A 23,660-nucleotide genomic window follows, 5' to 3' on the forward strand; every position below is an offset into this window, starting at 1 on the left:
GTGCGCCGCGCCGGCCGAGGCCGGTCGTGCCCCACTCGGTGCCCTGCCGGGTCCCCCTCCCCGCCCCCGCCTCCCCCAGACCCCGGACCCTGCCCCCACCTCCCGGGGCCGAGCACCTGGTTCACTTCCGCCTCGCGGGCTGGGGCTCCCTGCGCCCCTGAGGGGCTTCGCAGCTGTCAAATCTTCTCAGTGCGTCTTCCCGCCGCACCTTGGAAGATGCCTGGCTGGCCTTGCTGCGGCCACGGAGCCTTTGGGAGGAAATTTCACCCGGGCTCTCCTTTCCCGTGGCCTTCCCTCCCGGGGTTGGAAGACCAAAATCCCGCCGCCGCTGCTTGAGGGGTCTTCCACGTTGGGGTTGGGAGTGGGGACTGGAGGACGTAACCCCGTGGCTGCTGGAGCCGGTGCAGATGGAGGCAAAGTTACCCTGATTTGAAAAGCTGGGATGAAAAACTTCCAAGCTGCTCCTGATGTAAGAACACACAATCGTTTATTTCAGTCTTTACACTTTGAAGGAACCCGGTTCATTGTTTCGTGAACACATGAGCCTGCTACTGCTTCTCAGGCAGTTGCAGAGCCAATATAAATCAGAAGTGAAAACCAACCATGTCCAACTGGAAGGGCCACCCTAAGGCTCCGAGGACAAGCGATGGGTTGGTTATCCCATAGCCCGGAATATCCAGTTTTCCCACATCTTGGCTATTTGGCTGGCACGAGAGTGCAGTTAGGCGAGACAGAGTGTTGTAAGGCAGCTTGGTCAGTTTCAAATGCTCATACTTGCCTGTGTTAGTCATAACAGAGAGCTGAACTTTTGGGAGTTTCCCGAAGCATAGGAACAAGAAACACTCCCTTTGTTTCTGACTCAGTGTAATTACAATGTATTTTTGCCAATTAATGGCACAAGAGGTCAGCTTTACTGAGAACTAATCACAACTAAGATAGTACTTGGAATAGTCAGAATTCCACTCATTTGCAGATATTCTACAATGTATGAGGGCTTGGAGAGTTAGAGAATAATACAAGATGGCTTTTGCTTTCTGGCTTACCATCTAGTGAAGAATATGAACAAACCAGCAATTTAAATCAAATGTGCTGAGTGCTGGGGTAGAGGAACACACAGAAGTACTCAGGATGGGAATCATCTGAGAAGCTTTTTAAGTACTCCAGGTGACCAGGCCCCACTCCTTAAGGCTTCTGACTCAGGAGATTCGGGGTGAGGGCCAGGCGGTAGTATTTTTCAGAAAACCTCCGCAGACTCAGTTGTGATCCACTGTGCTGTGGGCACATGGAGGTGGGGTGCTTGATTTATTTTTAGTGGAGGGGGGCTGGGGATTATGGTCAGTTAAGGGAAGGAGGCCTTCTGAGGAAGCTGACATTTGAATTGAATGGCGACGAATGAGAAGTTAGCCAGGGGACAGGGTGGGGAGGACTTTTTGGCCATGGGAGTGGAATGTGCAGTCGTGCAGGTGATACTAGACGTGGGGAACTGGTAAGACAGAAGATGTGTGGGAAGGCAGGGGCCAGATCTCGAAGGGGCTTGGGTGCCTTTCTAGGGAATTGTGCTTTTGTCTTCTTTGCCATTCTTCTCAGGAGCATGGTTCTGTGTAATCTGCGTAGGAATCATCTCCAGTGCTGGATCCAAGGGCAGATTCTTGGGTCCCACCCTAAGTCTAGTCTGTCCACCTCTGGGGTAGAGCCTGGAATTCTGCACTTTTAACAACTACCTATAGCTACAAGTAGGTTGGGCCAGGTGGTCTCTCTTGCCCAGGGTGGTGCTGGTTTACTGGTGGAGCAGGTGCGATTATTGATAGCGAGCTTCCTCCTTCAACTCACAGTAGTGTCTTGGTTTGGTTGGGAAATTTTGTGGTCACCCTAGCTCTAGGGACCACAAAAGGATTTCCATCAAGTGAGCTACCGATGGGATTGATGTTTGAGAACATTTGTTCTGCAGTGGTGTGGTGAATGGACTGGAGGCAGGGAGTCTTACCGAGTAGGCTATGGAAATGCTAATCATTCGCTCGCTTACATATGAGAGTCTGGAGGATTTGGCAGGGAACGGACACACACAAATCACTGCCCTGGTGGAGGGTATGTTTCGTGATAGAGGCAGACAAAAAACGAGTGAACTGTATTCTCTGTTAGATGGTGACAAGTGCTAGGGAAAAAGTAAGTTGGGAGGGGGATATGAGGTGTTGGGGGCCTGCAGTTTGGGGGGTGAATTGGAATTTTACCCAGGATGGTCAAGGAAAGCCTGGCTGAGAAAGGTGACATTAAAGGACTGCCCCTAAAGAAGGGAGGGATCCAGTCATATAGATACTGAGGGTCACAGCATTCCAGGCAGAGGCCTGTGCACCCTGGGTGGGAGTGTGCGAAGTGTGCAAGGATCAGCAAGGAGACCAGTGTCCCTAGTGGGGAGGGAGCTAGGGAGAGAGGAGTAGGGGTTGAGGTCAGAGAGGTCACAGGGACAGATGGTGGAGAGTCGTGGGGATCCACTGGGGCTTTTGGAGCAAAGGAGTGGTATACTCTGGTGTAGATTTCAGTAAGCTCCCTACAAAGCTGCTTTGTGGACAACAGACTGAAAGGGGGGAAGGGGTTGAAGCAGAGAGACCAGCAGGTAGGAGACTATTACAGTCATCCAAGTGAGAGAGGATGGTGGCCTAGACAGAGCATTGGGGTAGAGGAAGGGAGAAGTGGTCAGATTGTAGATATAACTTGAAGAAAACCTGCGGGGTAGAGCCAGTAGGGTTTGCTGAAGATTGCTTGTTGGGTAGGAGAGAAGAATCAAGATGCCAAGATTTTTGGCTTGTGGGAAAATGGTGTTGCCGAGATGAGGAAGCCTCTGAATGGAACATGGTTAGGAAATTAGTAGGCTCTCAGCCCTAGACATACTGGTTCTGACATGGTTCTGACTGGATGACAGTTGTATATCCCAGAGCAGAGGTCAAAGAGGCAGTTGGTTTATATGAGCCTGGAGTTCAGGGGTGTTGTCGGGGCTGGAGACCTAAATTTGAGAGTCTCTGGCTTAGAGATGGGGCCTAAATTCAGGAGGCAGGAGGAGAACACAGAAGAATGATGGGTGTCTGGAAAAGGGAGTTGCAGTTAGGAACTGAGTAAGGTGCATTCTCAGGATCCTAGCCGATAAAAGAGTGAGTGGCTTGGTGAGCATTCAGATGTGAGAGTGAACTGAAGTGGGGGGCGGGCTCCAAGGTTGACCCCAGCTTTTGGGCATGGGGTACCTGGGTAACTGACTGTGCTCTTCCCTGACGTAGGAAACACAGGGATGGGGGAGTGGGTTGCAGGCTGAGCCCCCTGATGCTGGTTTCGATAGGTCGAATCGGCAGGGTCTCAGGACCGACTAGTACCGATGTCTCCTTGGATCGCGGGCATCCAGAGCAGGGGAATCCAGGTTGGAGAAGCAGAGCTGGCCTCCTCCAGGCTGCCGGTGGTTCTTACTACCAGGAGAGTGGTGGGAGATTGCACAGGGGAGCCTCGCCTGCCTTCTATGATCTGCCATCATGACAGGCTCTGATTCATACTCTTCTTTGAAGAGTGACTCCTAGAGTGGAACCTGGCAAGGTTCAGCCTTGCCGCACGGACTGAGGAGCCCTCCCCTCTCTCCTGAATACTGTACTTCATGACGACAAAGCTGCGGTCCTGCAAGAGGATGTGGCTTGCTCAAGGTCACAGAGCTAGCTAGTAACAGAAGCAGGACTCGGATCCAAGCCTCCTGTCTACCAGCCCACTATACCATGCTGTTTGTGACTGTGTTGGCCAGGACACTTCTGGTTGCAAGTTACAAAAAACACAATCATTCTAACTTAAGCCAAAAAGGAAATGTCTTGGTGCACATTGCTGCTGCAGACGAGGAAAGATGGCCACGGGCACATTTGGAGCCAGAATTGCACACAGCATTGTTGGGGCTCCTCATCTCTTGTTTTTTTTTCTTGTCCCATTCTTTATCTCTGTGGGTTCCTCAAGGTGGTGGGGGTGGGGAGTGGCCTCCAGCGGTGCTTGGGATCTAAGAGGAAAGCCTGGGACTGGCCTGGTCCGGGTCACTCCCCTATAATCTTCTCAGGAAGAGCAAGGTTTAGCCCCACTCTCTTTCCCCCCCGAGAATCCTGTGAAGTCGGGAAGTACAGTTTCCCCCAGTAGAGAAGTGTCCTTATCAGAAGAAGGAGGAAGGGATGCTGGGCAGATGGTAACAACAGGTCACCCACAGTGGGTGACCAGGCAGGTTCCTACTGTTAGATTTGCAATCAGGGGTGGGTGCTGGCAGGGAAGAAGGCATTGTGACGAGAAAAGTATGATATAACTGGCCAAAAAGGGGACTTAGCCTTTAAAAAAGAAACTAAAATCCCTCCCCTTTCCCTCCTTTCCTCTCAGCTAGAAATTGTAGTAAATAGATTTATGACATATGATAGGAATGCCCATATGACATATGATAGGAACGTCTGCTCATTCAGTGCATGTTTTTACTTATGTTTTCAGCCCTGCTGCTTACCACTGGGCTATCTTGATCAGAGGCAGAAATTTAGATCACTAGTACAGAACATTAGATATCTTCATTTTACTGTTTAGGTTATTTCACATACTGCCTAGGGATTCCACTTTTTTCAGTCTTTCCAATGTATGAGTGTGGATTTAATTAGTGATGAGATTTTTATAGGTCTGGAACAATCTTTACAGCAAAAGCTACCTGCAGGGTGAACTTTAATGAGCATCTTTTGCCCTTTGCTTGATTCCTTCAGTACTTTGATGAGGAGCCTGGCCCCTTGGGGGCAATTTTTAATTCCCTCGCTGCCTAGTCTGCTTCTGTGTTCCTTTAGGTCAGATGGGCACAGCCAGACCACTTACCAGTCATGTGACCTTGGTCAGTTGCTGGAGCCTCACTTTTCTCATCTGTAAGATGGGCCACTATGAGTCTTCGGTGAGGCTGTGTGTGGAAATGTAGTGACACTTGAGAGCACCATGCAAGCGGAAGATGCCATTTTCCTTGCAGGACTGTGTTCTCGTATAAGGCAGTGGCTGGCCTCTGTGGGGCTGGCCTTTGTTTTGCCTTACAGTTCAGTGAGTCCGTCACTCTTGGTTGTGTCATGTCCTGGAAGGACAGCCTCAGTGGAGCTGGAGGCAGGCCCACCACGTTCTGATCGGGCGGGTCACCTCTGGTGCCTCGGTTTTCTCATCTCAGAAACATGTTGGCTGGTCCCTGATCTGCCTTCTTATCATGCTGTGGTTGTGAGGCTCTGATATCATAACAGACCGGAAGAGGCTTTGCAAGCTGTCAGTGCACTTACAGAAGTGTAAGGTAGCATTATTACTACATGCAGGACGTCATTTGTCTAATCTGGTCTTTTTAAACTCACATAATCAACTGTTCCATTAAAAGTCTATTTGAAAAACATATGCCATAAAATAACTATTTCACTTTAGAGTTAATATTCCATATACATTACATTAAGAATATTCACTCCATATAGTTGTAATATAGTAAAATGCCATTAAGTGATAGAGAATAACATGCTTAACTGTCTAATGCCTAGACTCTTAAACATAAAAAAAAAATTGATTCATTTAAAATCAGCCTGGAACCTAATCTTACTTCTTGATTGTCAGTCAGTATTTCAGTTCTTCTATTAAATGTAAAGGTAACCAAATAGTCTAATAAAAGTTTATTTTCTAAAAAAAAGTACAAATATCCCTAGTCAGTGCTCATTTTTTTCACTGAGAGCTGAGTCTTAAAATATTTTAATCACACTATTTCTTTTAGTCCTACAGGATCACATGTTGAATGGTGTAAACAGCTTATAGCTGCTACAATTTCTAGTCAGATTTCAGGTTCAGTGACATCAGAAAATGTATCCAGAGACTACAAGGTAAGCAGCATTGAGTCCTTAATTCATTTTCAGTGTACCAAGAAGCTTTGCATTTCTTTAAAGATTTTGTTTATTTATTTATTTTAGAGAGAGAGCAAACGTGCATGCGTGTCTTTAAAGATTTTGTTTATTCATTTATTTTTAGAGAGAGAGCACGTGTGTGTGGGATGGGGGCCGGGGGGAGGAGCCGAGGGGGGGGGAAAGAATGTGAGGCAGACTCCGTGCTGAGCGCAGAGCCCTACGTGGGGCTTGATCCCACAACCCCAAGATCATGACCTGAGTCAAAACCAAGAGGCAGCTGCTTAACCGACTGAACCACCCAGGTGCCCCTGGAAGCTTTGCATTTTTAATTTGAGTGAGACTTTGGCCCCTTGATGCTCAACAAACATTTGCTTGGGAACAAGGGTGAAAGATTTTCTGTTAGATTTGAACTTCAGGGGAGAATTTTTACCAGAACCTAGTATATGTACTCATGGTTTTGTAATTGAGAGGAAAAACTGTTTTTAGATTAGGATCCTTTTTTAAAAAAATTCAGTTCCATTTTATTATTTAATTGTATTACATATCGTGTTTTTACATTTTATTATAATAAATGCCTATATTTTCTTTGATCATATTCTGAACTTCAGAAAATGGCTGATAGTCAGTATTCCCAAGTTCACAATTTGTGTCTGTATTTAGGTACTGCCTGTGGGTATTCAGCGTTAGCATGTGATACTACAATGCAAAAAACTGCAGAACTCCAGAATATTGTCTGGGCTGCCTCATTTTTTGGTCCTTAATTTGTATTCTCTGTTTATTCTCAAGTTGAGAGTGATAAGCTCCTTGTCAGCAGAGACTGGGGCTCTTTTACCCACCACTGCTTCCCCAGCACAGTCCTGGAATATAACAGGTGCTCAGTAAATACTTGTTGAGTCAGTTAACAAATTAAAAACTTATGTGCTCCATCTTTGTTAAGGCTAAAACTAACCTTGTTTTAATGTCAACAAACTATTAAACCATGCTTATGTTGCAGTTGTAGCATTTGCTTGAATTGAGGTTTCAGTTTATTATAGTTATCTGTGCCTGCTGGTAAAAGATAGATTTTCACAAGTATGGGTGAACTACATTTGGTATCCCAGACTACCCTCAGTCAACAATCTCTCAAAATCATGCTCCTTGCCAGGCACCAAGTCCTACAGACAGTTCGAGAACTATAATAAAGATCCTAATTAATTCTTAATACTTGCTCCTTGCTTAAGGGCTCTGGCCTCCGTTCCTCTTTTCTCTCTCTCATAACGCACCAAGTGCAGAAAGTGATTCAAGAGGCCATATCATTGAAATTTGGCTATCATGCTGTACTTCATCCAAGCCATCTGATGCTGTTGATTAGGACTAGCAGAGGAAGGCAGGGCTTTGGATTAGTAGAAATTGGATAATCTGCTCAGCCAGAAGAGTGACAGTATGTCACTCTCAGTAGGTTTACCTGCTATCTGGTTTGCATGTTTGTCCACGTGGGAGCAGCTGGGGTTCCTGGTGTTCCAAATCCAGCTGGGCAGATATGCCAGCTGCAGGTGGGAGGAGCGTTTGCCGCATCCCTGATGCCTGAGTGGCTGGTCGCTGAGCAGCTGCCGACCCCACCAGTCCCAGTGGCCCCGGTGCCCCGTCTTAGTTGAGAAACTGCCCCACTGTGTGGAGAGGCTCAGGAGCCCATATTAGCAGAGAATAGCTCTCAGGCCTTGGAATGATTTTCTTTCCGGACAATTAGGAGTTGAGTGTAATGTTTTCATTATGCTTGAATATTTGTTAGTGTTGTGTGGGTTCTGTAAAAGGCTGAATGTTGACTGTATGCATAGCTTTCTAACCTCTACATTAATAGATCAGACTGAATCTGTGCTTTAACATGAAGCAACTACATTTTTAAAAATTTTAGTCTATTTACAAATTTTGTGTAACAGAATTAGCTCATGTTGGAATGGTTTAACAGATGGCATTCTGGAAAAAAAATAGGGCTTTTCTGTATTTTGTAAATTGAATTTTGGGTACCTACGTCAGATCATAGCTAAAGCTTTTGATGAATGATTATAAGAGAACATGTTTTCTAATTGTCTTTGTTATATTTGCCCTGTAGCCAAGTCTGTGAAGTCAGAGTTAAATTTATAATTCAGGAGTTTTTCTAAGAAGAGTTTTTTAAATAATAAAAGTGTAAAATGTTTCTAAACCACAAGGCTAATTTTATATGCTACTTATAAAGTAGTTCTTAAAATTGGAATACCCAAGATGGGACCGTGGAACACTGATGGCATGGGAGCCATTGCATGTTGTCTTTCCTGATGGTCCAGACACAATTCCTTGAGGATTTAATTTGCAGTCATCAATCAATAATATTTCAAATTATCTCCTGTGCAGATATCTTATTTAAAACCCACACACAATATGGGGGTTAATTTATTATAGGTTAAGCTTGATGTCAGTAATTAAATGGGAGCAGGTGTTTCTATGGAGCTGAGCACTTGCACCTTGGTGTGAAATGCTGATTGTCTATTTTGTTGTAGGCTGCTGAGGGTGGTGCTACATCCTCCTCAGCAACCCTTGAGCACATATAGGGCTCATGGTTTTCTAATACTTTTTTGTTGGATTTGTAATACTTTTTGAGATATAATCCATTTCAGCCTTAAAACAACCAAATGAGATAGCTTTTATTGTAATCATCATTTAACAGATGAGGAAACCAAGGCTCGGAGATGTCAGATGACTTGCTTAATATCACATAGTTGGACTTGGGATTTTTTAGCAGGACAGCTATCCCATTGAAAAGCTAGAGTGCATTGAAAATTTTGTTCCCCTGCCCTGTCCACCATTTTTCAAATTGTGGCCCTTGGGTTTTCCCACATCAGCACTCCCCAGGGTGTCTGTAAAAATGCAGCTTCTATGGTCTCCATCCTGCCCAGTGAGTCAGAATCTCTGTAGGTGTGGAACCAGGGGCCTCATATATTTCTTAGGTATAAAAAATCTGAAACTCTAGGCTTCCTAGGTTTATAGCTCTTGAAATTAGTGATGGGACCATACGTTTCCTGGTACATTCCTACAAATCTGAATAATTAGCAACTCGTTAGGTTTTTGAGAACAGTTTTATTATTCATTTCATAGATTGACAATAGGCTCAGGGTCAGATCACCCAAACTATGATAAGACTATCACTTTTATCACATAAGATAAACTTAGATGGTATGTCTGTGGACATGTGTTCACAGTTATATAATTATTTTAAATATGTGTTAGAAAAAGTAGCACATTGAACTTGTGTTTTAATGGATGTGATTGTGTGGAACTAGGCAAAGTATGAAAAAGGAGTTGATTTAAAGTCAATATAAATACTAATATTAGTATAGGCAATGAGGAGATAGAGCAAACCAAACTTGTAGAGATGGTATATGAAATGACAGAAGTTTGGGAAACATTGTCCCAGCTTAAAGGGTAAATAGCCATTATGTTGAATTGTGGATCAACTAAATTAATAAATGTATGCTTTAATACCAAGTCATGCTGAAGATTTGCCTGATCATTAAGATTACTAGAAATGTAATAAAATGTTTTGTTTTGTTGGACCCCCTCCCCATGCCCCACTACCAACTCAACTCAGTTGCTTTTCACTTTCACTAGGCTAACAAAGAGTAAAAGTCTCTCTCTAATTTGTCAAAGATTTTAAGAACAGGATCTGAATGTAATGTCCCATAGATTAGATGAAATAATACGGTTACAAATTATAATGAAACTTTTGGGGAGCTATTAGTAGAAGTGACCTCATCATCACCATCACCACCTCTAATCCTCTGCTCTTGTTTCTCCTCCCCTCATCCATGCACACACAGTAGCTAGATCTTTTTTTTAAACATTTGAAAGAAAAAAAGAGAAAAGAGAGAGGGTTCTGTACTATGTGTTATCATTTAATAAGTTGGTATGGTGAGTAAATTCTGGATCCTAAACAAACATTTCCAGAAGGCCTTTGGAGGGAAGTAAGATGCAGTGTATGGAAAAGGCTTCATTATGCTTCAGCTAGGTTTCAGTTAATATTTCTTAAATTGAGTCCTAGTCTATGAAAAGAGAAGCTCGAACATGATCTTTCAGAATCCATGGCCATAATCCGTTGTTGATAGCTTGGCCTCATGATCTATTTATTAAATAGGAGTTTGCAAAAACAAAGGTCTACAAGCTAGGCAGACATGGGAGAGGGCAATGGAGACCAGCATGTTCCCTTAAAAACAATTTAAAAAACACCCTCCTACTGCCTGTTTGAGCAATAGGCCTCCAGTTTGTAACCACTGCAATAGAAAAGCACCATCCTATCTCCCAGGGTTACTTGTGGGGAAAAATTATTTCTTAAAACTATCAAGATTTCATAAGTCAAAGAAAGATATCATATGATTTCACTCATATGTGGAATTTAAGAAACAAAACAGACGAACATGGGAAAAAAGAGGCAAACCATAAAATAGACTGTTCACTCTAGAGAACACACTGAGGGTTGCTGAGAGAGGTGGACGGACGAATGGGTGAACTAGGTGATGCGGATGAAGGAGAGCACTTGTGAGGAGCACTGGGTGTTGTATAGAAGTGATGAATCACTACATTCTACCCCTGAAGTGAATATTCCACTGTATGTTAACTAACTGGAATTTAAAAACTTAAAATTGACAAGATTTCAGCTTCTGCTTCTGGAGAGATGGAGCCAATGTATGTTTTCCTATTCTTCATGCTAAGTACAACCCAAAACCCTGGATGTAAGCTATAAAGTAAACATAAGAGTGCTCCAAAAAGTAGAAGGCAGCATACTGGTCAGGGATCTCAGGACCCATGGAATGACACTGTGGTGAGTCCCTGGGTTTTGTTTCTGCCACATATGTCCAGACTTGTTGCTGAAGAAGGCAGCAACCCAGAAATGCCAACAGGCATGGACAGTAAAAGCCTACACTCTCAAGCCAAAGGACCAGGAAAGGGACAGCCTAGGAAAAAGAAAATTTGTAGGCACTCACCACTGTACTCCAGCCAAACACCACAGAAAAAGTTGTGGCCCCACACCCACCCTGCCAGCAAGGCCAAATTGGGAGCTTTGATGTCCCCCCCCTTGCCAGGCTATAATGAGGCACACCAAATCCGTGTGGTGGTGGTGTCGGAGGAAGCCTAGTGGAGACTCAGACTTTCATGGCCGCTCGTTGGTAAGGAGGCTGTGCCTCCGCTATGGTGTCAGTGGAAGCCGTGTCGGGGGCAGTAAAGAGGTGTCCATGCCACCGCCAGCCAGGGAGATATCCGTAGCAGCCTAGTGGGGAGCTGGAACTCTTGCCCCCACCCAGCAGTAACCAGGAATCCCCCATCCTCTGGTGTCCGTGGAAGCTGAGTGGGGAACCTGGACTTGTACCCCTACCTGGCTGTAACGAGGCGGTACCCCCGCTTCTGTCGCAGCAGTGTCCGAGAAAGCCAGCTAAAACAGAAGGTCTAAATAAGATCCATACTCTTATAACTAATACTCAGAATGTTCAGATGGCCATTGAAAATCACTCGCTATACGACAAAAGAGAAAGATCTCAAACTGTATGAAAAAAGAGAATGAATAGGTGACAGAACTGAGATGACAGATGTTAGAGTTCTGTGAAAATGATTTTAAAGAAGCCATCATAAAATTGCTTCAATAAACAATTATAAATATGCTTGAAACAAGACAGAGGAAGTGAGAGAAAAGAAATAGGAAAGTTTCAGCAACGAAATAAAAAAGAACCAAGTGGAAATTTTAAAACAAAAATACAGTAACCGAAATTTAAAAACTTCAATGCATGTGTTCAATAGCCCAGTAGAGAGGACAGAGGAAAGAATTGGATGGGTCTTAAGGGAATTAACATTGAGCCAAAAACGCCACTCTGCAAAGGTCGTGTACTATATGATTCAATTTATGTAACAGTCTTCAAATGACAAAATTATAGTCATGAACAGATTACTGGTTGCCAGGGGCTAGGAAGGGGAGGGGCTGCGAGGGAAGCTGATGTGGCTACAGAAGGGTGACAGTAGGCGTCCTCCTGGTGATGACATTGTTCTGTATCTTGATTGTATCAGTGTCAGTTTCCTGGTGCTGGCATTGTTCTGTAGTTCCATAATATGCTGCCATTGGGGAAATTGAATGACATGGTACATGGAATCTCTGTTATTTCTTACAACTGCATGTGAATCTACAATCATCTTAAAATCAAAATTTAATTTTTAAAAAGTCAAAATTTTTACAGACTGCTGATGATTCTATATTGCATGTAAAATAAATCTTGTTTAATACATCTAAACCTCATATATCAGAAGTATTATTTAAATGAAACAAACTTATGCTAGTAAAGATGGTAGAACTTAGTTAGTGAAGGATATCAGCAGTTATCAGATCTCAGTTTACTAGTTCAGTTACAATATACTCATCCCTTTTGTAAGTGGCAATTGGGGCCAGCATATTTCATCGCAGGTGGAACTGAACATGAACAGCCCCTTCATCACCTTTACCGGAGGGCTTCAGAGAGTGGAAAGTGACTATTGCAGGCTAGAGTTTGACAAAGGGGGTCAGGCAAAATTCAGGTGTGGCCAGTTCCCCAAAGACCGGGGTTATATTTTCATGACTGTTAAGATTTGTCTTCACCTGCCCTGGGCCTCTGACTGTAGCTAGTCCATGACCACCAAGCTAGGTAGAATTCTGGTTATTAAGACACCGACAGCAAGAAGAATGATCTCCTGAGCCAACAGTTCACTCTTCAGAGGAGGGTACAAACCTCTTCTTTTTAACTCATTTTGTAGTGATCTGATAACTACAGTGAAATTACTTTGTTTGTAGGCTTCATGCCTGAAATAGAAACAGTGGTGTTTTTACTTCAGTATCACAGTCTTTTCTTGAAAAGAAGCCCCTTAGACGCATAAGTTCTGAACAGGTCACTTATAAAACACTGATACTTATTTGACTTAGAATTGTCTTATGTGACTTATCAAAACGATCATAAACTTTGGATTCGGAGCCCTTTGCCTTGAGTCCCAGCCCTGTAGTTGATGAGCTGCCCAACAAGTTATTTAACCTTCCTGAGCTTCAGTGTCCTCATCGGCATGAATGGTGTTACAGCAGAGGTTTAATGTATTAAATAGGGCAGCCTATGCATGAGACACACGCAGTTGTCCTTTACTCTGCTCTCCCTACACAAATGTGTGTGTAGGTACAAACCAGTACTGCAAGAGCACAGTCTGATTGCTGAACACCCGTCCACTTCCACAGTCATGATGTGAGCACCTGTTACGTGCAGGGGGCTGGGCTGCACGGAATTCCTAATAGGGGAAAGAGACCCCCAAAACATATAGTTCAAGTGGGACTGTGGTGAGGCTTGAAATAGATGTGTAAACAAGACGTGGTGAAAGGAGTGAAGAGGACAGAGCAGGACATTCTGGGCATTAAGCTGTGAGGGCCTTTGTCAACCTTCAGAAGGGGAACAGGATTGGGGGGACGGTGTATTGAGGATAAGAACGTGGGTGCTAAAACCAGCCAGCTTGGGTTTGAAATTCCCGCTCTGCTGTTGCTGGCTATGTGACAGTCTGTGAGTTACTCCACCTCCCGCTACCTCAGTTCCCTCATCTGTCACAGGGGGTAATAGTGTCCCCTTCCCAGTGGCTGGGGGGGTCGGGAGGGTTGAGCTGACACGTGTGAAGCGTCTAGCACAACACCTTTGACACAACTGCTTGCTGGCGATTGTGTCACTGGCACTGGCTCCATTTGAAAACTTCCTGAAATCCTTCCACACTGTTGGAGGTTTAGTGGTGTCAGCTATTCCCTTATGAAGAATTAAGACAGGAGCCAAACAGAATTAAGACAGGAGCCAAATAGAGTTAGACCACAATAATTGATCAAAGCTGACTTGGAGAGCCTGGCTTAGGTGTGAGGTCACGGTGGGCCCAGAGTTAAACACATGTCCCCAGAGGCAGCTGTAGACACCGGTGGCCTCTTCCTCAGGGCAGGGCTCACACAGGCAAACTCGCCACCGGCCAGGGAGAGCAGGACCTACCCTCCCGGTGCGCTGGCACACAGATCCCAGAGTGCCCGGAGGGGCAAAGAAGAGCACCCCAGCCTCCTTACCAGGGGCGAGTGGTCAGCGGGAGCCCTTGCCTCTCTGGTGTGGAGTGCCCCAAAGGATGTCTTGAAAGGAACCTGAGAGCAGAGGAAGGGAGTTTTAACCCCAATGCAAACTTTTACACAAATTTATATCTTGGTTCTTGTCTGGGGAAAAAAATCACCGTGTTCCTCTCTGCTACTCACACTATACACATAGAACCCTTCTGATGCCAGATGTGTGGGGTTTCCCCCCCACTGTCCAATTGTCCAACACCAGTTGGGTGTCCTACAGTTCAGTTCCGTTCTGACACTAACTGGAGTTAGTGTAGACCCCACAGGTTAAGGCCTCAGTCCCACTAGATTGTCCCTCAGTTCAGACACCAATGAAAGTAGTAGGCCCCTAAGTTCCCCATAACTTCTGCCCAGCTTGGCTACAAATTGGGGGTTTCCAGGACTGCCTCCTTGATTTTGCTCATTTGCTAGAAGAGCTCACAGAAATCCGGGAAACACTTATGTTTACCACCTTATTAGAGGACATGATAAAGGAGACAGATGAACAGCCAGATGAAGAGATACGCAGGGCAGGGTCTGGGAGGGCCCCAGGTGCAGGAGCTTCTGTCCCCGTGGACTTGGGAGGCTCCACTCTCCTGGGACGTGAGTGTGTTCGAAGCAGACGCTCTCTGCTCCGCAGACTACTGGGCTTTTTATGGCGACCTCATCACATGGGCGTGATCTGTTAACTCACCCTCCAGGCCCTCTCCCTTCTGGAGAGTGGGGGGTGTAGAGCCAAAAGTTTGAAGCTTCTAATCATGGCTTGCTGTTTCTGGTGGGAAGCTCCCATCCTAAAGCCACATAGAGTTGCCTCATTACCACATTACCTGTGTCTTGGTTTTCTCATCAAAAAATGGGGCCAATGATAGTTTTTATCTCACAAGGTTGTTTTGAGAATGAGTTAATATGTACCAAGTGCTTAGAAGAATGGCACTTAAAATCATTCCATGAGTATTTTTTTATGATGCAGCTGCTGCCGAGGGAAAACAATAAAAGAACTAAAAATTAAATTTTCATCAGGAGAGATTGAAAGAGGGAGATAAGAGTTTGAGAAAAGTTATTTGCTCATCTTTTAGGGTGGGACATGGATAGACACTGTTTAAAGTTGACAAATCAAGAATTAGAGGTGTAACCTTATTTAGGGTTATGGAGGCAATCCTCAGAAGGAGAAATCGCTCCAGTTAAACGTGTTTGTCACTAGGGAATGAACATGGTCAGAGAAGGGAGACCTATTTTGGGTTTGTATTGCCATCTGTGCCCCATTTTGTGTTATTTACTAACATAGGCATGTATTTTCTTCATTTTGTACAACTTTCTCGAGGTGTAATTCACATATTTAAAGTATACAATTTGATACATTTTGATAGGTACACACCTCTTAATCACCACAATTAAGAGGATAAACATATCCATCGCCCCTCCTGCAAAAAAAAAAAAAAAAAAAGACAGGTTTAGGTTTTTTAGTTGAGTCTATATTTAGGAATTTATGGGCTTTAGGTCTCTGAGCTACAGTATCATCACTTAATTCAGAGCCTACATCAGAGGGTATTTTAATGATGATACAATGATGTTTTTTGAAGTCTTTAGCCTTGTATTCATATGATCTTATCTATCCTGAGTAAAACCTATAAAGGTAATAATTGGAACCTCTGCTGATTTTTTTTTTTATTATTATGTTTCCCATAGAACATACAGTGGTTAGATGGTAGGATTTCTGACTGGATTGGGAAACAGACATTCAGGTCTTCTTCACTTTCCATCCATCCTCTGGGTGTTTTCTCTAGCTAGAGCTTCCCCAATGAATGCACTGCATGTTCGAGTAAAAGTCACAGATGAGGGTGAATAAAGCTTGGCTTCCCCCCTCCTCCCCTCCCTCCCCTGCCCTCCCAGCAGAGCCAGCTGCCTCTTCCCTATGCAGTAGGGCGAGGGGCAGGCACCCCTTTCTCCGTGGGGAGGCCACAGCAGAGAGTTTCATTTTGGAGTCCTGACTGCAAGTTGGAAATGTAATTTCTATAGAAACCAGCTTAAGATTTATGGTTAACGGGTGTTTATGACACCATTAGCGCTAACAGCTGAGCCATGCTCTGGGTCAAGTGTGGGGGCTTTTGTGGTTTTTGGGTTCCGTTTTTGTTTTGTTTCTGTGGGCTGGTTTGGGAGCAGAACCACTGATTGTATCATTGTTTCTATGGGGAGAATGCATTCAGTATTCCAAACAGACACACAACTGAACTTTTCAAACACAGCCTGTTCACAATGGCTTATAATGGTACTTGACAGAAGGGTTTTGTGTTTAAAATAATGTAGTTTGTCTTAGCCTAAGGGCAATAAGTTTCTCCAAATCAGAGACTTGCCTGAGAATTACAGGACAAATGTGTTAAGATTGATTTGATAGCGAACAAAACTTGGAGGGCAAATGTGTTAGGATTGATCTGGTTGTTGGTTTAGTTAGAGGATTATTCTGTTCCATCGGGATGGGCTTGTGAGCTTAACAACATCTTTCACAGGTCGGTAGTAACGTGTCCATGATGATGATGTTCTGTGTTTTAACTAACAGGTTTTCAGGAGGCCTGATATAAGGGTAAGGATATGTGGTTTTCGGCACATAGGCCTCCTTCTTGTGCGTCTCTGTGCTTGATCGAACACTCAGTCTATTTAGTGTTCTTTACCTTCTCACTGGGTTTATGAGTCCCTCAGGTCAACTTGCTCTGCTGTGTCATAGCTTTAAGTGTTCTCTAGAAATGCTTTACTTGTTACGGTGTTTTTATGTGCAGTGAAAGCCAGTGTGTGTGAGGGCAGGATGCTAAAGTTGTTGCCAGCGTGCAGTACTGACTTTTGTTGGGTTACATGAATTCTGACCAGATGGAAATTCATGGCAGGGGCTCCGGGCCAGGCCTGCAGAGCCCTCTTTTCACCTCGCTTACCATGTAACTCATGCTAAAGAATTTAACAACACCAACACAGTGGTGATTTGCTGTCCATGCTATCGAAGTCAGATTTCAAGTCACCTTTCTGTTTGCATGCTGAATCTACAGAGCATAAGTGCGAGTCTTGAGGATAAATTTAGCAGAATCAGTCCCATTTAGTATTTCTTAGAATACAGATGTAGCTGTTACGAGTAGTGGATTGTCACTTATGTTTTCCTCATGACTTTCCTTCCCTTTATTTCAGAATATGCATAAAGCAAGACAAAGATTGGTAATGTGCATGTGTTTGAACCTGAGTATCAGATGTTGAAAATTAACCTTTTTCCATTCAATGAAAATAAAGTGGATTTTGACAGCATAATGACTTGAGTTTAAAATGGTTAATCTTACTGAAGCCAGTGAAGTAGTACAGACATAAGCAGGTTAAGTCAAATTCTTGTTATCCTAGTTGGTTTATCTCTGTTTAATCTTGTTTTCACCATGTTTCCTTATGCTCGTGGGAATTAGTTTCTTTCACTGATTCACATTGTTAAGTATCAGTGTTTGCCTTCTCATTTGCATGGACTTCCAACTACTGTGTGGTTTTTTTGTTGTTTAGTCATTCATTTTTCTGTTTTTAAAAATTTTATCAAAGAATGATTCCATTTTCTTTGTATTTAAAAAAAATTGAAGTTTCAAAAACCATTGCATTTTAAAAATTACCCTGCTTTGAAGCGTAGCAGTACCAGCTGTGTAGTAAATTCAGTCTGATGATAGCGCATAACAATGTATTAGGTCGCTCTGTTACCATATCGACAAAAATGAAAGGGGAGAAGTAGCACGTTCTTTTAAAGCTTTGCTACTTCTTCCCTAATTGCCTTTTAAAGAAATATAGTCATGGGAGCCAGAGTTTCATGAAGAAAAACAATATATCTATGCCAAATGTTAATATTTGCAGCCTCAGAGAGCTGATACAACTTTTAAAAGGGGTTATCATCTTGTCGTCTTCAGCATTTATGTTCTTTTACCACCTGCTGAACCGAAAGTCCAATTTTTAAAGTTTCAAAAATGAATTGACTCTATGAAGAGGTTAAATTAAGCACAGTATACCTTTAAAGAGATTGGAAAACACTTAAAGATATGTGACCTTTTAGCTGTTTCTTTGAAGCACATTGATGCTGTAATTAGAAACCTTTAATACGGTATTGATTTGTAAAGCACAACATTTATTTAGCAATGATTTACAGATTATATGTGTATGTATGTCTCCAGCATGTAATCTGTGCATGTGCATGTGTATGGAAAGCTTGTTAATGCTAGTGGGCTTGAGCCCTGAACAATAGTTCTGTAGAGTATGTGAGTACTTCCTGTGTTTAAAATACATGTCTATGAACTGCTTTTGTATTTTGGCTTGGTTTTGCCCTTTCCTTGGTTACTATGGTATGCTTTATGTTCTATGAGCATATTACGTGTCTGTTATTTTGTTTCTTTGCCATATGCTATAGTATTGCTTGATTTAAAAAAGACCGTACATTCTTTGAAATCCATGATGTTTGTTTGCTTTTCATTTTTCCGCCCCAACACAAACACAGAGTAGATACTCCATTTTAGGCTGAGGATGCTATAGATGGCCAGCACGTTATTTCCTTAACTTCAAGGGGGAATATATTGTGATTTGCAAAGCTGTGAAAGGTGTGTCAACTTTTACATGCTTAGTGTCTCTTTAAAAAAGAACTTCTGTCCTTTCACCTGTCTGTTTGCACGTGTTTCTCTTTCTCCTCTTTGCCTTTTCTTGTCCATGCACCTGGTGCTGTGCAGGAGATTCAGGAAGAACACAATGGCTACCCTTCTGAAGCCGAAGCTGACCAGGTGGCAAGTTCTACGTGTTCATCTGTTTGTAGCTACAGACTGTGTATTTAGAAGCCATTTCATACTAGATTTCTAGATGATAAGCAAATGCCTTTCCACTACAGTAGTGCTCTCCTGTCCAAGTTTGGTAGATTCCATTATGACATTATTTGCAAAAATTGGTTTATCCAACATTTTATCAACCAGAAATTTGTTCGTCTGTGCCTCGGATTTCCCAGATAGGGTTAGCTATGAGGTAAGGAGCCTTAGTCACAACAGGACTCTGAAATGCCTTTACAGAGATTGAGAGGGGACAGATGTATATGCTAAGGGTGCTCCTTGAGGGTGTAGACTTTGCTTTATTCAAATTTGCACAGTCCATGCCCAACATAGTACCTGGTACCTTGTAGGTATTTGGAGAATGAGTCCATATGGTTTATATTTGTTAATTAGAAGAAAAAAATCATGCGTCAAGATTCTTGAGTTCTTACTCTTTGCTCAGTTCCTCAAGACCCTCTGGAGTCTTTTAAAGCAGCACAACTTTCTCCAAAGCTTGTTTAGAATGTCCATATGTGAAAGTGCTCAGCAGAGCAGCTCCAGGGAAGCATGGCCAGCTACCCCCGTGCTCAGCTGTGCCTTTCCCCAACCCACGCTCGTTTGGTGACCCTGGAAGCACCTTGAAGAACCCGATTTGAAAACCACTGCTTCTGGCATGCAGCCATTATAGAAACTGTCCACCCAGCAGCTTCGATTCATGATGAGAAAAATAACAGAGAGGCCAGGGCCATCTGGTGGGCTGGAGTCCTCCGGGACAAATTCAGGGAGCTGGTGGGCCTTCTGCTGGAATTTCAGGGTCACTGGAACAGGGTTTGGATGAGATCACCACAAGGAATTCCTCAATTGGGCAACACGTGGAGCAGAGACGCCAAGAGGAATGAGTGTTTTCATGAGATCAAATTTTGTCCACAAGAATATTCCGTTCTTTCATTATACTGTACATGGGTTGGATAAATCAAGGGTCAAATCATGTCTTGTGCAACTTGGTAGTTGCAGTCAAAGCTCAGTGTAGCACAAGTGTAAGTCCCATTTCCTAACACCAGCTTTATTAAGGGAATCTACTGTACTCACAAAATAACGAGACTTTAGAAACCATTCTTCTCTTGAATTCCTATGCTAAAGCTAAATGTGTTTCCTGTACAAAATCAAACTTTTATGGGAAAATTAGAAGTAGTGGGATCGTTCGTTTTGTTCTGATAGTTGCTTTTCCATCACTTATAAAGCATGTCCCAGATTGAATTATTATTAGTGAAAGGTTTGTCTCACTGTGTCTCACCAGCACATTCATGCCGCATATAAATGCACAGGTATTTCAAACCAAATTTGACATCATATCAGAAAAGAAGAGATATGTTCGATCTTCAACCTCAATCTTGAGAGCCCTGTACGTTCTCAAAATGGTCTCAGTCACCGGTGTCTCCCATCTGCAACTTTTTAGTAGCTAGTCCTGTGTTGAGGACTTGAAGTATTTGATGTGGCTCGCTATAAAGCTTAAAGTGAATCACATCCCCCCCGCATCTCCCCGCTCCCCTTCCAGCTCAGTTGATTAGAACAGCTTGCTTTAGTACATATATTTCAAAATAACCTATCCCCATTTATTTTAAAATATAAATTAAGGAATTTAGGTTTATATATGATAATATTTAACCATTAAAATAAACTTTAACAGTGTAATATTTGAAGTAACTTTAAACTTAGATATTGATTGAACTAGCTTTCTCACTGTAACTATATTATAAAATTAATCACTGGTTCAGGCAAAAGAAAGCAGAATTTCAAATTAAGGGCTCTAAGGTTGGTGGTGTTGTCAGTATTTCTAAAACTGGACATTTAGAAGTATAAGTATTGGCTTATGCTCTATTGATAAAAGATGTTTCCAAATCAAGTGTGAGTATGAAGATGAATCAATTAACAATTCTTCATTTACCCTTTAACAATTCTCTATGTCCCTAAAAATTTTGGCTGAAGTGTTTTAAAAATCAACCTGGACCAAAACATCAAACTGAAAAAAATTGTTCAGAGGTAATAATGAACCATTAATCTGTATTATTTTAATAATGTATCTTGATAAGGAGGATTTTGTACCCTCCCTTTAGATCAGACATACCCCAACCAACATTTAGCATGGAATTTGCTTTTTATATTTTGACCTTTTTCCTTTCTTTCTTTTATAAAAATGATAAAAATGTATAGGGTTTTAAATTGACCTTTAAGTCCCATTAATAAGACATATTGAAGTATTCTTACAACTATGCAAAAAACTTAGTTTTGAATTTTCAATAATTTAGAATTATAAAAGATATCCATTTTAAATATTTTGCTTTACAAAATTATGCTGAAAACATAGTATTGTCTGACCAGTTTTCTACTGAACACTAGTGGCCTCCCGATGTTAACTATTTTTTGGAGAAAGCAGCCCCTGATCAGATCGGTATGGGAAATGCTGCATACTCTAGCGCCCTCTTGCTGATTTGGTGTACGTTAATATGCTAAAGACCTTTGTCACTAAAATAAAAAAACAAACCGCAGCTTAGCTTTTCTTTAACCCAGCAGTACCCAAACTTGACCAAAAAAAAAAAAAAAGAAGAAACAGACCTATTCACATCTCTTGGGAATTTAATGCTCTATGAAACACAGCTTGGGAATTGCTGGGGTTTTGAACACCTTATTTGTATTCATGACACATCATGTCAGAGATGCCGAGGAGAAAGTGACCAGTTTCCTTGGCAGCATGTCACAGGGTGGCAGTAACTTGGAATAGGCCCCGAGTTCAGGCTCTGGTCCATAGCTTTGTAGTCCGTACCGCCATTTTCTCAGCTTTCCTGAGCTATCTGGCACTATATCCAACCAAAGTCACAAGAAACTGGCTAGTGGGCAGCAGGGCCAATCTGGACGTTTGGAAATGTGGGCATGTGTCTCTACAGCCATCTAAGACATCATTTTCCTAGTATCATTATAGCCAGGAAGCCTGATACGTCGTTAGCAATTTGCTTGGTGAGCGTGGAATCGGCGCAATGAATACACCCTGCTCCACGGTAGTGATGGACGTACTCCTGTCTGCCAGGCGAGAGCACACTCTCATGGCCTGGTTGGATGGGATGCACACTGACGAGCCTACTCGCTACTCCCCCCCACCCCCGCCGCCCCACATCTCTATGCTTTGTGCACGCACACAGGTCGCTGGGCTGCAGTACAAAAGCCTAGGGCTTTCCTTAGTAATGTTACTGCCATGAGATCACCTCCCTGGTTACTTCAGTTAGACTTCAGGGTTTCCCATGCTAGCTAGTGCTTACAGCCTGGGTAATTTCTACAGCTAGCTAAGCACCTACATCTAATGTTAATTTTGTTTGTGTTAGTTTCATGCTCAGAAGGTAACCTTTTTCTGACCTCATTTCCAAAATCTGTAGGCACCTTATAATAGCTGTCTGTGTAGTGATTACAGTATCTATCTGTCACGTCAAGCCATTTCTGTATTAATGCTTTCTAACTGTGAATTTAAATATGTGTAACAACTTGCTAGAAAATGCAGCATGGTGTCCTGTGATGCTGAGCTTTGAAATTGTCTTGTAAGGGGAGGGGGCATACAGTTTGCACGCTTCTGTAGCTGTATAGCAAGAACACAGAACACCACAATTCTTCCCAGGTATACAGCAGGAAAGTGAGATTTACTCCTGTTTGATTTTTTGCCAGGCTCTAAGAGATGGAAATAAGCTGGCACAGATGGAAGAAACGCCACTGTTTCCAGGAGAATCCATCAAGGCCACTGGTAAGTTTAATGAGTACACTTTGCTTATAGAGACCCATAAAATGAAATGGCACTTTACTTGAGAGCGTGGGTGATGTATGTGCTGGAGATCAGCCAAACCAATTTAATTAGGGGACAAATGGACTAGGTCTATTCATTCTTATTGATGTCTTTGTGACCTTAAGAGATAGAAGACTATATAGGGTCACTCTAAGTTCCAGTTGAGTGTTCGGTGGCATCACCAACAGAAGAGGGGCCTGACTTTTCATGAAGAACTGAAGGCTGATTAGGCATTCACTGTAATGTAATGCTTCATTGGAACCCTTCACTATTAAGAATGTATTGACAGAAGATCTATGTCATATCTTAATAACAGTTTTGAGAACTTGGCAAAAGAATTTCAGTGGCTTATGAGATTCCAGAAAGTACAATTTGAGCACAAGAAAAAGAGCATGGGTTGCCACCCTGCATTTTAAGGGCAGTGGCATGAATAGAGCGCCCCCATGCTCCCTCTGGACTGCCAGGCATTTCAGCAGGTAGTACACTGTGCCATAGGCGGATGGGAGGGCAGCTAGGTGTGATCTTTTCATCTCACCATTGCCGGGGTTGGGCTGGACAGTCTAATTTGCTAGACTGAGTGTTGCCTTCTTCCCTCACGGCTCCCTCCCAAAGATGTATAATCATCTTGTGTCAAGAACGTTTGAGGGGCACATGGGTGGCATAGTTGGTTTACTGGTTTCGGCTTGGGTTGTGATCTCAGGGTTGTGAGCCCAGGGCCATGAGATTGAGACCCATGTTGGGCTCAGCACAGAGTCTGCTTGTCCCTCTTCCCCCAACTCGCTCTCTCACTCTCTTAAATAAATAAATCTTTAACAAAAAAGAATGTTTGAGTAGCTGGGCTCTCCCAGGGCCTCCAAACCGTACTGCCGCTGAGTATCCTAGTCCGTGGCTCCGGACCCTGCCTCTCCCATCGGTGGTTTTGAAACGCTTGCTTGCTTGCTTGCTTTTCCTTCCTTCCTTGCTTTCTTTTCCTTCCTTCCTTCCTTCCTTCCTCCCTCCCTCCCTCTCTCCCTCCCTCCCTCCCTCCCTTC

The 23,660-nt window shown here is 43.2% G+C and overlaps 1 protein-coding gene across 4 annotated transcripts in view; it reads left to right on the forward strand.

The window, feature by feature from the left end:
• The first annotated feature begins 346 nt into the window (after positions 1-346).
• Positions 347-23,660, forward strand: part of MTMR1 (myotubularin related protein 1) — a 65,366-nt gene continuing 42,052 nt past the window's right edge. Inside the window, exons 1-4 of one of the 4 annotated variants that reach the window (XM_019805245.2) lie at positions 347-469; positions 5,765-5,870; positions 16,571-16,594; positions 22,515-22,590. In XM_019805245.2, coding sequence (XP_019660804.1) covers positions 22,545-22,590 — 46 coding nt within the window. In that variant the 5' untranslated portion in view covers positions 347-469; positions 5,765-5,870; positions 16,571-16,594; positions 22,515-22,544. Of the gene's footprint in view, positions 470-5,764; positions 5,871-16,570; positions 16,595-18,737; positions 18,789-22,514; positions 22,591-23,660 lie in introns of those variants that run through there. The other 3 variants (XM_034649871.1, XM_019805244.2, XM_034649872.1) reach the window with 3 other exon arrangements.

This window comes from Ailuropoda melanoleuca, chromosome X, assembly GCF_002007445.2.
Source record: "Ailuropoda melanoleuca isolate Jingjing chromosome X, ASM200744v2, whole genome shotgun sequence".
In the NCBI taxonomy this organism is placed as follows: Eukaryota; Metazoa; Chordata; class Mammalia; order Carnivora; family Ursidae; genus Ailuropoda; species Ailuropoda melanoleuca.